The sequence below is a fragment of the Thamnophis sirtalis genome, unplaced genomic scaffold (assembly GCF_051295495.1).
Source record: "Thamnophis sirtalis isolate CommonGarterSnake01/CBP01778 unplaced genomic scaffold, rThaSir2_p1.2 scaffold_3, whole genome shotgun sequence".
NCBI classification, from domain to species: Eukaryota; Metazoa; Chordata; class Lepidosauria; order Squamata; family Natricidae; genus Thamnophis; species Thamnophis sirtalis.
In genome coordinates this window covers 19,503,013-19,517,249 of record NW_028261383.1, presented here as the reverse complement: position 1 = coordinate 19,517,249, position 14,237 = coordinate 19,503,013, and the positions used below count along the sequence as shown (strand labels likewise).

Sequence of the window (14,237 nt, the reverse complement as noted above, 5' to 3'; positions counted from 1 at the left end):
TGGAGTTCAGAGAAATGATCAGAGAAAAAAAATGATTCATGTTCCTGCTTTTTTGCCATTCGTAAATCACTTACCGCCTGCAATTTGGGCTGGCAACTCCATTTCTAAGCAATGCAATCATAGAGGGAAATGTCACACGACCGCACTCAACGTACAACGTCAGTTTCCAGATGCGGCCATTAAATGAATCACCTGCAGTCCTTAAGAGCCGAGGTGGCGCAGTGGTTAGGGTGCAGTACTGCAGGCCACTTCAGCTGACTGTTATTTGCAGTTCAGCGGTTCTAATCTCACCGGCTCAAGGTTGACTCAGCCTTCCATCCTTCCGAGGTGGGTGAAATGAGGACCCAGACTGTGGGGGCGATATGCTGACTCTGTAAACCGCTTAGTGAGGGCTGAAAGCCCTATGAAGCGGTATATAAGTCTAACTGCTATTGCTATTGCTAAGTGGAATGTCACTTAATTAAGTAAGCAAGGGCTCTTAGTAGACACCTTGATTGAAAACATCTCTTCTTCCCCATGCAGGTTGATTAGAGAACTTCCTGTTATTCCCCAGCCAGCTGATCTGTGCCACCATCAGAAGAGGTGTTGAGAGACGAGAAGGCAACCCCCCCTCCCCGATGGATGAGCTGGAGGCCACAGAGCCTAGTGCTTGGGAAAGAATGGAAGGTCTTCCCAAAGCCCCATTGGTAGCGCAGACGAGCGGCTCTGATGAGCTTCTGATGGAGACACCACCACATCACGTGAAGCAGGAACCTACCGAGGGCTTGCAAGATCTCTGGGAGAACCAGTGGCAGGAGTTCCTCAAGACCCTGCAGGCACCAGACTTGGAGTGGGGGGCTTCTCAGATGCCTGACCGGCTCACTCCCTGGGACGATGCCAGGGCCTTCCTGGCTTCTTTTGAACAAGTGGCAACCGCTTGCCGATGGCCCCGGGAGAAGTGGATGACCTTTCTCCGGCCAGCCCTGAGCGGAGAGGCCGAGCAAGCCTTCAGCCTCCTCCGCGCTCAAGAGAGGGCAGACTATGAGAAGGTGAAGGCGGCCATCTTGGAGGAGGAGGCCGCCGCCAGGGAGAGGCAGCGCCAGCACTTCCGGCAGCTCCGCTATCAAGACACGGAAGGGCCAAGAGGCGTTTATGGGCAATTATGGGAGCTCGGCCGCCGGTGGCTGAAAGTCGAGAGACGCACGAAAGACGAGATTTTGGAACTGCTGATCCTGGAGCAGTTCCTCAGCATCCTGCCAGTGGACATGCAGCTTTGGGTCCGGAAGCGAAAACCTGGCAGCTGCACCCAGGCGGTGTCCTTGGCAGAGGACTTCCTGTTTAAGCGGAAAGAGGCCGCGAAATTGAAACCGAAGGTGGGAGGATTTAAGGACTCTGAAGCAGGGGGGGGGGGGGCAGGTTGGAATGAATGTTGATTTTATTTTGAATGTTGATTTTATTTATATGCTGCCCTTTTCCTCCGAAGGGGACTCAGGGCGGCTCACAACTCAACCAGGAAAAGGGGGATACAGACAAAATTAAAAAACGACACAGAACAATGCATGATTTAAAACACACAACAGTCATACCATTCGAGACGGGGGCAACGGTTCTTTAGCCCCAGGCCTGTCGGAACAGCCAGGTTTTAAGGGCTTTGCGGAAGGCCTGGAGGGTGGTGAGGGTTCGAATCTCCACGGGGAGTTCGTTCCAGAGGGTCGGAGCAGCCACAGAGAAGGCTCTCCTCCGGGTAGTCGCCAGTCGACACTGGCCGGCGGATGGAATTCGGAGGAGGCCTAATCTGTGGGATCTAATCGGTCTAGTGGAGGTAATTGGACATGTTAAAAGAAGCAAAGGGGTAGTTGCAACCATCTGCTCAAAGTCTCTCTCTTTATACAGGAGGTCCTCAACTTACAACCGCTTAGTGACCATTCAAAGTGACAGCGGCCCTGAAAAGAGTGACTTATGGCAATTTTTCACTCTTACGACCATTTTCGCATCCCCACGGTCACGTGATTTGCATTCTGATACTTGAACACACATTTATGATGGTTGCAGTGTCCCTAGACCATGTGAAACCCCACCCCCTCCTTTTGCGACCCCCTTCTGGCAAGTAAAGTCAATGAGGAAATCAGATTCACTTAACAATCGGGTTACTAATTTAACAACTGCAGTGATTCGCTTAACAAACGGGCGAGAAAAATTATAAAACAGGGCAAGACTCAATAAATTTCTCGCTTAGCAATCTAACTTTGGATCATAAGTTGTGGACTACCTGTATCAACTTTGGCAACTTTTAAGACTTCGACATACCCAGGGTCCACCATCTTGTCAATTTTGACCAAAGCATCTCTGTATCAGTGGTCCTTGATTTATGACCGTGTGGAGTCCGTCTATCGCAGTCATATGTCTAACCTGATTTTATGACCTTTTTTTTCAGTCGTTAAGTGAACACTGCAGTCGTTACATGAACCAATGTTATACTATCGATGTAGATTTGCCCAAAACTGGAAGTATGTATCTGTTTTTGGCAGAACCATCATAAAACGCAACCGCATGACAGTGGGACCCAGCCAATGGTGGGATTCAGCCAGTTCGCACCTATTCGGGGGAACCAGTTGTTAACTTTCCAAGCAGTTCAGAGAACTGGATGTTGGAAGAAATTCTCCTTTTGTTTTTTTCCACTTTACAGGGCTAATCCTGTAAGGAAGACAGGAAGGAAACATTCTGGTGTTGTTTCTAGCTTAATCTTTATTGCTCTGCTTACAGAAACTGCCTTTCCCGTTAACCCTTATTACATTGTAACAGCAAAAGCGAAGCGTCCATCAACCAGAGTGACGTTGAGTTGCCCACGCCCACACGGTCACATGACCACAGAGCCACACCTACCCAGCTGGTCATTAGGGCAGAGAACCGGCTGTTAAATTATTTGAATCCCACCACTGGACCCAGCCCTAAATGTTTAGTCATGTGACTCCAGGGGAGAGCGGCCATTGGAACTTCAAATCTGTGTCGTAAGTCGCTTTAAGAAAGGTCCGTCGTAACTTCAAATGATTGCTAAGCAACTGGTTGTTAGTCAAGGACTACCTGTAGTGTAGACACTAATGATTCCTAGACAAATTATTTTCAATCATCCTAAATGGAAAAAACTCACTGATGTCTGGACATCGTCCCCCCACCCCACCCCGCTGCGTTCAGTCCCCCCCCCACTTCTTCTCAATTAATTCTCTCCTGGCTGCTCTTTTAGGTGCCACCTACAGAGGAGGCTGTGGAACCTTCTGAGACAAGACAAGCTCTGGGTGGCTGGGCTGCCCAGCTCAGCAGAGACACCAAGGAAGGCGAGAGCAAGGAGGCAACATGGCTGTGTAAGGTTCTGTGTTTCTTAGAAGGGTCCACTCCAATTTCTTTTCTTCTATTGCAGCTGATACACAAAGATTTTGGACTAGGACAAGGGTGTCAAACTCAAGGCCCAGAGGCCGGATCCGGCCCGCGGGATACTTAGATCTGGCCAATGGGGCCGCTCTGGAAACAGTGAAGGAATGGCCTGTGGTACTTCTGCCAGCGAAAACGGGCTCCTAAGCTCCATTTCTGGCTGCCGCGGCCTCCTGCAACCCTCTGCCAGTGAAAACCGAGCTTGGGAGAGCCCATTTTCGCTGGCAGAATGCTCGGGCTACCACAGGAGCCACACGAGTGACATCACCCATCCTGGCCCCTCCCACCCCACCTTCCCCGAGGCCAAGCACAAATAATTGCTTTCTCTGGTAAATGCATGCCATAGCCAAAATAAGTACCATATTTTTTCGGAGTATAAGACGCACCAAGGTTTTGAAGAGGCAAATTGCAGACCTTTCAAAAACGGCCCGTTTTTTGCAGAAACGGGCCTGTTTTTTGTTTTTTTTAAAAGGGCATGAATAGCCTTTAGGAGGCTTGTAGAGCGTGACCCGTCAAAACCGCGCTCGACTAAACCGCGCCCAATTAAACCGCGTCGCTGATGTCATCAACAGGGCGACAACAGCCAGCGCGGAGAAAGAAGGGCGCTTTAAATAGCGCTTTGAAAGCAAGCAGATTCTACTTAAGGTAAGGGTTAGCTTTAGGGTTAGGTTAAGGGTTAGCGTTAGGTTTAGGGTTAGGTTAAGAGTTAGGGTTAGGTTTAGAGTTAGGTTAAGGGTTAGGTTTAGGGTTAGGATTAGGATTAGATTTAGAGGGGTTAGGTTTAGGTTTAGGTGTTAATTTTAGGTTTAGGGTTTACAGCGTGCTTCTGTCTCCGCGCTGTTGTCGCCCAGTTGATGACGTCAGTGACGCGGTTTAGTCGGGCGTGGTTTAGTCGAGCGCGGTTTTGTGGTGGAACCCTTGTAGAGTGCTCCTAAGGCGGGGGGGGGGGCAAAATTGAGCAAAATAACGGCCCGTTTGTCGCTCATTTCTGCCCTAACCAGCCGCCAGGAGCACTCTGCAAGGCTCCTAAAGGCTATGCATGGGCATTTTGGTGAAGGGGCGGGGTTTCGGGAGGAAAAAAATGCTGTATTCACTGTATAAGATGCACCCAGATTTTCAGCATCTTTTTTGAGGGGAAAAGGTACGTCTTATACTCCGAAAAATACGGTAATATGCAGTTTTGTGATTTTCCCTCCTAGATCCTGGATATAAATCTCTGTTTTCTTTTCTGCAGGTGATGAGCAGGTGTGGGGGAAAGAGGTGAACCCCATTCATTCCAAAGAACAAGAACAAACGGATCCCAAGGATGTTTCTCTGGAAACAAACAAGGATTTCCAATACTGTAAGAACGGTGCAACGTTGGAAGGTCCGAGCGAAAGGGGGAATGTGCCAGCAATGGGTCCTGAGAAGGTCCTGACTATTTTCTGCATTGATGATCCGGGCAGTGCTCCAGAACAGCAGAAATTCTTGGGTGACCAGGTGCAGCACACCAAATCGGCCCAGAGAGGGAACTTTGTACAAAACTCAGATCTTCTCCCGCTTCAAAGTACCGACACGGCCGGGAAATCGCATCTGTCCTCACAGGGGGGTAACAGCTTGATGTCAGCCCAGGCCCTTATAACCCAGTCGGGAGTTTACACGGGTCCAGGAAGCATGAAATGCTCCCATTGTGATCAATGCTTCAACTCTGCTTCAAGTTTCAAGGAGCATTTGAGTATCCATAACGGAGAGTCTTTGTTTAGCTGCTATTATTGTGTAAGAAACTTTGGATCCAGTGCAGCCCTACGGGAGCACCTCCGAACACACACGGGGGAGAGGCCGTACCGATGCTCAGACTGCGGAAAGAGTTTCAACCAGAAGCATTATCTGACCGTCCACGAGAGGCTGCACAGCGGAGATAAACCCTACCAATGCATTCACTGCGGGAAAAGCTTCCCGGAGAGGACCCGGCTTCTCATCCACGAGCGGATCCACACGGGCGAGAATCCCTTCGTTTGCTCCGAGTGCGGGAAGGGCTTCAACCAGAAGGGGAATCTCGTGACCCACATGAGGCTGCACACGGGAGAGAAACCGTACAAATGTTCTCTTTGCGAGAAGCGGTTCAGCCAAAAGGCAGGCCTCTGCGCCCACGAGAAAACCCACATAGGTCTGAAAAGAATATTTTGATACAGGCCGCTGGGCTGGTGCCTCGATTGGGTGAAACTTGTTTTAGCCGAAAACCACAAACCTCATTATCGAAGGGAACCCACAGAATTGCAGCTGGATATCTAGGAAAACGTAATTCCAAACCCGTGTTTCTCAACCATGGCAACTTTTAGATGGTTGGACAATTCTCCAGCCAGCGTGGCCATTGCTAAACATTACTAAGAGTTGATGTACACATATTTTCAAGTTGCTATGGTTGAGATATACTCAACCTTAGAAGCTTAGACTGTGCAGCTGCCATGCCCCCGTCAGAGCCGGAATCTGTGCAGGAGGATGAGCCGGAGCAATAGCGAGATCAAGGGGACGGCTTTGTTGGCTTCGGAGGAATGTGGGGAGTAGCAGGCCGAGACAGCCCAGGGCCTCTCATGATTGGGATGGCTTGTTGGCACGGAGGGAACGAGGACAGGGTGACCAAGGGAGGGCAAGCAGTGGACATGAGGAGCAACAGATCTCAGGCGATGAGCAAGGACTGCCCCCTCCTGATTCCCGAGCACGGAGAGTGGAGAGAAGGTGGGAACAGCGCAGGCCGGCCCGACGACTCAGGAGGAGAGGGCCCCACCCCTCTTCACAAGGCACTATTCACACAAATGGAGCTGTGTGTGCAGACAGCTGCCCCATCCCCACACCCACCCACCCACCCACCCCCCGCGCTGGGCTGGGTCTCCAAGTTGAAAAGGTTGTGGGCCGCTGTTGTGTTGTATTCCGAAGCATCTTTTTCTAAGGATTTTGTGTGTGTGTATGTGTGTGAGTCTTCAAGTCAGACCTTATTTCCTGGTTACATTTCCTGGAGAATGGTAGAATCAAGCCATTATTTTATTTTAATAAAAATTCATTTTGGTAGATGAAATCACCCGGAATTGAGGTGGACTTGAGGAAGCCGTGACCCGTCAAAACCGCGGAGGACAAAATCGCGCTTGACGAAAGCGCGCATGTGACGTCATCACAGCGCGACAAAAAAAATTAAAAATTGAAATAAAATTAAAATTAAAGCAAGCCGATTCACATAAAGGTAAGGGTTAGGGTTAGGGTTAGGTTAAGGGTTAGGGTTAGGTTTAGCGTTACGTTAACGGTTAGGTTTAGGGTTAGATTTAGGGTTAGGTTTAGGGTTAGGTTTAGGGTTAGGTTTGGGGGGGTTAGGGTAAGGTTTTAGCTTTATTTTTACATTTTTCGATCACAGCGCGATGTTTTCGTCGCGCTGTGATGACGTCAAATGTGCGCTTTCGTCGACCGCGATTTTGTCCTCCGCGATTTTGTGGTGGAACCGAGGAAGCCTGTATTTTTAAATAACATGATGATTGTGATTGATGATGATGATGTTATTCCAAAGTGAGGAAACTCAGTGGTGCAAATGTGAGCATTGGTATCAGCCTGCCTTAAGACAAAACCCAGATAAGATTCTCCTCCAGGTTGAGTGGTAATCTTTTGGCTGGAACTTTTTCCTAGTATGTTGGTTCTCAAATAAAAGTTATACACTAGCTATTTCTGATCCTCCATCTAGATTTATGCATTCCCCTACTTGAAAAAATTACTTTTTTTATTCTATATTAAAAATCAGATAATTTTTTAATTACCCCGACGTCTTTGCCTTTCTTTTAGTGCACACTTAGCTACCTGTTATGACCCCCCCTCCGTATGGTGAGTCACACCGACACAAGATTACTGTTTGCCAATTTATTCGCAGTAATTACTCACAGACAAGACTTTGGCAGCAACCCAGACTCCCATAGATAAGACATACACACAAGAGCCAAGGTGGCGCAGTGGTTAAATGCAGCACTGCAGGCTACTGCTAGATCAGCAAGTCAGCGGTTCAAATCTCACCGGCTCAGGGTTGACTCAGCCTTCCATCCTTCCGAGGTGGGTAAAATGAGGACCCAGATTGTTGGGGGCAATATGCTGACTCTCTGTAAACCGCTTAGAGAGGCCTGAAAGGCCTATGAAGTGGTATATAAGTCTACTGCTATTGCTACTGCTATAGCTTCTCCAGCTTTAATATAACGGTTGTGTCCTGCAAAAGTTCTCCTCCCAAAGTCTCTTCTTATATACTCTCTTGGGAGGAGCCTAATCACAACCAACTGGGCCCAATTATCTTCTATGTCTCTGTAATTGCTGCCGGCGCTTATCAGCCCATCTCTGCCTGGCGTCTGGGACCACCTCCCTTAGCTCCTCCCCACTGCTCCAGTGCCTGACGTCAGGAACACACTCCCTTTGGCTTTCACTGCTGCTCCATGCCTCAGGCGCCTCCTGGTGGCCAACCAGCCTCTCTGGTCCCTGCTCGGAGTCGCAACCCTGTCCAGGGTCCTCCACATCGTCCAGAGCCGACTCATAGGGTCCCTCGCTATCGGAGTCTGTCGGCAGCTCCAACGGCTCCTGCTGGGCCATAACACCTACCAATCACTTCGTTTGCTTTTATGGTTAGGGACATTATCCAAAGGACAGGGAAAAAAGAAATACTCAAATTTATGTCAGCCTTTAGCCATAAATAAAACAGCAACAAAAGGAGAAAAAAAAAACAAGAATCAAATTAAAGAAAAAGAGATAAACCTATACCAGTGATGGCTAACCTTTTCGGCACCGAGTACCGAAACTGGAGTGTCCGTGTGCACTGCAGCACCAGATCCCGTAAGAGAGCAGCAGTCTGATAAGCTTGCGCGCAGTGGCCAGCTGCTCTTCCAGGTCCCATCGCATACATGCACGCTGGAGAATTGGTTTGGCGCGCATGCACACTGGCAGCTGCTCTCTTCCAGGTTCTGGTGTGCAGCTGGCTGGCGCCAGTATGCGCGATTGATCCCGGAAGAGCAGCTGGCGATGACACGCGTGCCAACAGAGAGGGCTCTATGTTCCACCTGTGGCACCCATGCCATAGGCTCGCCATCACGAACCTATGCAGTAGAACAATCCCTTTTAAATCACACTATGCATCTCCTGCTGAAATGAACCTTTGCAACATTGAGACTCTCGAAAGGGTGCAGAGAAGAGCAACAAAGATGATTAGGGGACTGGAGGCTAAAACATCAGAAGTGGTATTCAGCAGGTTCTGACCAGTTCTGGAGAACCGGTAGCGAGATTTTTTTTTATTGAAAAATTTAAAAAAAAGCTTTTACAAATATTTACCTCCCCACCCCCACCCTCACCACCCAAACCCAACCCCCTCCCAACCTTCCCCCCACCCGACTTCCCAGAGCAAATGGGTATAAATCTTTAACAAACATATTCTAAAATAAACTAAAAGTTAGTGTCCTCTTTCATTTGTGCTTTAACTCCTCTTTTCTTAGGCTAACTCTAAACAGATTATATCATTCCTCGCCTTTTCAATCATAAACTATCTGGAATTTCTTAGTCCTGTATTTATTTTGAATATAGTCAATCCATCTTCTCCACTCCAGTTTATATTCCACATCTGAGTGATCCTTGAGATATGCTGATATTTTAGCCATCTCTGCTAAGTTTGTTACTTTTAATGTCCATTCTTGAATAGTAGGCAAATCTTCCTTCTTCCAGTATTGCGCCACCAACAGTCTTGCTGCCGTTGTTAAGTACAAAATCAAGTTAGTCTCTATGAAAGTACAATCAGTAGTTATACCTAACAGGAATAACTGCGGGGTAAACCTTATCCTTTTAAAAAAAATATTTTGCCTAATCCACCCTATTTTTACACAGAATGCTTTAACCTTCTTACAGCTGGCGATGACACGCGTGCCAACAGAGAGGGCTCTATGTTCCACCTGTGGCACCCATGCCATAGGCTCGCCATCATGAACCTATACAGTAGAACAATTCATTTTAAATCACATTATGCATCTCCTGCTGAAATGAACCTTTGCAACATTGAGACTCTCGAAAGAGTACAGAGAAGAGCAACAAAGATGATTAGGGGACTGGAGGCTAAGACATCAGAAATGGTATTCAACAGGGTCAGACCAGTTCTGGAGAACTGGTAACAGGAATTTTGAGTAGTTCGGAGAACCGGTAATTACCACCTCTGGCTGGCCCCGCCCCCATCTATTCTCTGCCTCCCGAGTCCCAGCTGATTGGGAGGGAATGGGGATTTTACAGTAACCTTCCCCTGTCACGCCCACCAAGCCACGCCCACAGAACAGGTAGTAAACATGTTTGAATCCCACCACTGTAAAACATGTAATGAACAGGAACTGGGTATGTCTAGTTTACTGAAAAGAAGGACTAGGAGAGATGGGATAGCAATGTTCCAATATTTGCCACAAAGAAGAAGGAGTCAATCTATTCTCAAAAGCACCTGAAGGCAGGACAAGGAAGCAAAGAGGCTTTCCTAGGATCAAATCATTCACTTTTCTCCACTACCAGGAAAACACTCCGGGCGGTCCCTCCCAACAGTTAAGTTTTATGAATGACATACGTTTGAGAAAACTGGAGCGTTCCATTCAGTATCCATTTACAGAAATCCAGGCCAGCCTATTCACAAACAAAATGCCTTCGGCCACAGCTCCCCCCAGGCTGCAGCTGATGGGATGAAGAATTTACATTCCCCCACCCAAATTCTAAGGACAGGACAGGACCTTTAGCACATATAATAGGATTAACCCACCACCACTGAAATGACAAAAGACACAAGGCTCACTACTTTCACAACCCCCTGGACCATCTCAATCACCAAACCCCAGACCTTGTAAAAATCCATCCAGTCACTCAGCCATTTCGTCAGCCACCCCAGAAACAAGCGGCTGTTACCGAAGATTCTGGAAAACCCAAATAAACAAAAACCTCCTTTCCTTGTAGCCACCCTTCCATTTTATTTACAGTGGTTTGTTTTTTTCCCTCTCGGCTTGGAACAGGACTGGATTTTTCTTCCAACAAGTGCAAACTTCTTTCCTGTTGCAGATAAATTAGCTAGAAAGGTATGTATACTTACTGTATTTTTCAGAGTATAAGGCGCACCAAGATTTTGAAGAGGCAAATTTGTTAAAAAAAGTTTTTGCATTCTGCAGACCTCCCAAAAGCGGCCCGTGTTTTGTAAAAAAAAAAAAAAAAAAAAAAAAAAAAAAAGGGCATGCGCCTTTAGGAGGCTTATAGAGTGCTCCTGGGACGGAGGGGGGGAGGCAAAAACAAGCAAAAAACAGCCCGTTTTTTGCTCATTTCTGCCCTCCCCAGCCCCTAAGAGCACTCCGGAAGCCTCCTAAAGGCTATGCACGGCGAGTTTTGAAAAGGGGGTGGAGTTTCTGGAGGCCAAAAATACTGTATTCAGTGTATTAAGATGCACCCAGATTTTCACCCTCTTTTTTGAGGGGAAAAAGGCCCGTCTTATACTCCAAAAAATACCATAATTATCAGTTTTATAACTTAGAAACCGAAGGCCAGGATTATAATTCCTGTGTTTTCCTGAAAATAAGACCCTGTCATATACATATATCGCATTTGTGCTGATAAATAAATAAAGGGAGACTAGTATAGATCTATTTCAAGCTATTTAGCTCTCATCAGCTAGCCATACCCTTACTGGGATTCGAACCTATATTACATATTAGGCAGCTGTATTAGCCACCAGGCCACAGGTTTTCCTCCTTTATCAGCTAAGCCAGGGAAATAGGTATGTATTGTGTCACAACCCCTGGTATGCCCAAATATGGGAGGAAGCATACTGCTTCCTTTCTCTGTCTAACGGCTCATCACAAGAGACTATCCAGACAGAAAGCCATTATTTTTACTGTTGCCTTTGTTACATTTGTATTGCATTTGTGCTGATAAATAAATAAAGGGAGACTAGTATAGATCTATTTCAAGCTATTTAGCTCTCATCAGCTAGCCATACCCTTACTGGGAATTGAACCTGGGCTGTATTACTAGTCTCCCTTTATTTATTTATCAGCACAAATGCAATACAAATGTAACAAAGGCAACAGTAAAAATAATGGCTTTCTGTCTGGATGGTCTCTTGTGATGAGCCGATAGACAGAGAAAGGAAGCAGTATGCTTCCTCCCATATTTGGGCATACCAGGGGTTGTGACACAGTACATACATACATACATACATACATACATACATACATACATACATACATACATACATCTATTGCCACCAAAAAAGGCACCAGGTCTTATTTTGGTGTGTGTGTATGTGTGTCATCCATTGACTCACCTCACTTGTGCACATTGCCCCCGGCCTCCTTTTCACTATCAAAGGCCTCCATGAATTTCTTCATCCCGCAAGGCCAGCAGCCGATAATTGATCCAGAGCTCTGTTATCAGCTAGGAAAGCCTGGCCAGCTGTAGAAGAAATGGACTAAGGTGTGCGAGGCCTGACTGCAACTATCCAAAAGTAATTAGTAGGCAGTGCTGGGTTTCAAATTTTTTTAGAACCTCTTCTGTAGGTGTGGCCTGCTTTGTGGGAGTGGCTTGCCAGCCATGTGACTGGGTGGGTGTGGCCAACTTGTAAAATATGGTGAAACTCACTTAACAAAGCTCTTGTTTAGCAACCAAAATGTTGGCTCAGAAACTCTGGCATTTGAAGCACACAAGTCTTAAAGCTGTCAAGTTACAAGACCTTTGCACCCCTAACCCTTTAGAAATAAAAATCCCAGGGGTGTTCAAACTTGACAGCTTTAAGACTTGTGGACTTCAACTCCCAGAATTCCTCCTCCAATCATGTTGGCTCAGGAAATCTGGGATTGAAGCATGCAAGTCTTAAAGCTGTCAAGTTACAAGACCCTTGGACCCCTAACCCTTTAGAAAAAAAACCTCAGGGGTGTTCAAACTTGACAGCTTTAAGACTTTAAGGTTTAGATAAGACTCTTAGAGGCGGACGGGGCAATTGGTGAGCAGCGGGCAGGGGAAGCGTGGTGCGGATGGGCGGGGGGAGGGAGCTGGAACCGGTTCTAAACGGTATGGTAGATTTGTGGAACCTCTTCTATAGAAGAGGTTAGAACTTGCAGGAACCCACCCCTGGTAGTAGGCAGCTTCATCAACCTCCATCCCCACCCTAGCTTAATTTTTACCCATGCACCCTGGAGTGGGTGGGGGTCTTAATTAGGGCTTATTTGGGGGATAGGTCTTATGTTGGGCGCACATGTAAAAATCAAGCTAGGACTTACTATCTGAGTAGGTCGTATTTTCGGGGAAACATGGTATTTTAGTAATGAACCACTTTCTGGGAGGACCACCCTCTACCAGGGCTGTGAATATTTTATTTCTACTTGCCTATTGCTGTTAATGATCATATCCCTTGGCTTCCCAAATGTGTATATGCTGAGTATGATAATGTGGAGGGAAACCTTTGGGTGAGGATTTCCCTCTAGTCCTCCTTTTCAGGCGGGAAAACTGGTGGTTTAAATTGATTGGTTCACAATACAAGCGGGAAATTTAAAAGATCTCAGCGGCTGAGTTGAAGCTACGCTATGAATTGGGGCTCTCAATTGGTGATGTAATCCCAGGAGCGCACCTCTTTGTGCTGTGCAGAATAAGCAGGTTGTGGTTTGCCTCCTTGTGCGATAATTGGCTATTTCGCACCAGGGAAAAACAAATTCAGCATTTGGCTGTTTGGCCTTCAGGTTGGAAGGAAAATATTATCCGTTTCCAGCCAGATAAAGGCTGTTGCTGGAAGCAGAAGGGAACGTTATTTCAGAGAGCCCAATACAGGCAAAGTGCAGGATCAGCTATTGGAGATGGATGGCCACAAGAGTCAAATTTCCTTAGGTAATTTCTTTTATACGTCCTTTGTTCTTTGAAAGGCCGTGAAATTTAAGAATGTAATTGGCGGGTTGTTTAAAAAGGAGACATTCTAGGGCCAGACACTCTGGCCAGGTGTAATTTTCCTGCTTATTTCCTGTGTAATTAGAATATAAAATAGAAGCAATTATCTCATAAAGGAAAGGAACTTTTGTTGATTAATGGGTGGAAACCCTGGAAATCCCTGAATGGAACATTCACCTGAACAAGCTGGCACATTTGACCAATTTTCAGCTCTTTTGTCAAGTTTGTTCCCTTTATTTCACATGCAATTCTTACCCTTTTTCTGCTGGAAATGATGGAGGTTTAAATGAAATGGAACAGAGGAAAGATTGAATGTTAGGGAATTTCCTTCCTTCCTTCCTTCCTTCCTTCCCTCCCTCCCTCCTTATCTTCCCTTCCCCTTCCTTCCTTCTTTTTTTCCTTACTTTCTTTTTTCTTTCCTTCCTTCCTTTTTTCTTTTTTCTTTTTCTTCTTTCCTTCCTTCCTTTTTCTTTTTTATTTTCCTTCCTTCCTTCTTTCCTTTCTTTCACATGTAGCCCTTACCCATGTGAAGGACCGCTGGCTTGAAAGAGGAGTAGGATAGAGACCATCTATGTCAAAAATTAAACAGCCCTTTCCCAAACAGAGGGGGAGGGACAGACATCCTCCAGATGGCCTTAATGACTCCCTAAAAGGAATCCAAATGTCCAGCTGTCTGCAGGAAGTATAAATCCTTCCATTCCCCACCAATCCAGTCAGAGCTGAATAAGCTTCTCGGATGAGAAGTGTAGCATCTTCATAGAAAAAAAACAAAACAGAAAGTCCAATTGCCTTTTGGGGGGAAAACAAAAACCTTTGGGATATCGGTTGAGCTTTCTCTCCGGCCGCCAGGGGGAGGAATATTAAAAAAAAACCCCACATCATTGTTTGGTCCTCTCTGTCTCCCT

The 14,237-nt window shown here is 46.6% G+C and overlaps 1 protein-coding gene across 1 annotated transcript; it reads left to right on the top strand.

Moving 5' to 3' along the window:
• The first annotated feature begins 604 nt into the window (after nt 1–604).
• Nucleotides 605–6,483, top strand: LOC148047359 (uncharacterized). Its single transcript, XM_087711494.1, has 3 exons — nt 605–1,352; nt 3,221–3,338; nt 4,640–6,483. The coding sequence occupies exons 1-3, from the start codon at nt 618–620 to the stop codon at nt 5,569–5,571; spliced, it is 1,785 nt and encodes a 594-aa protein (XP_087567620.1). The 5' UTR covers nt 605–617; the 3' UTR covers nt 5,572–6,483.
• The last annotated feature ends 7,754 nt before the right edge of the window (nt 6,484–14,237 follow it).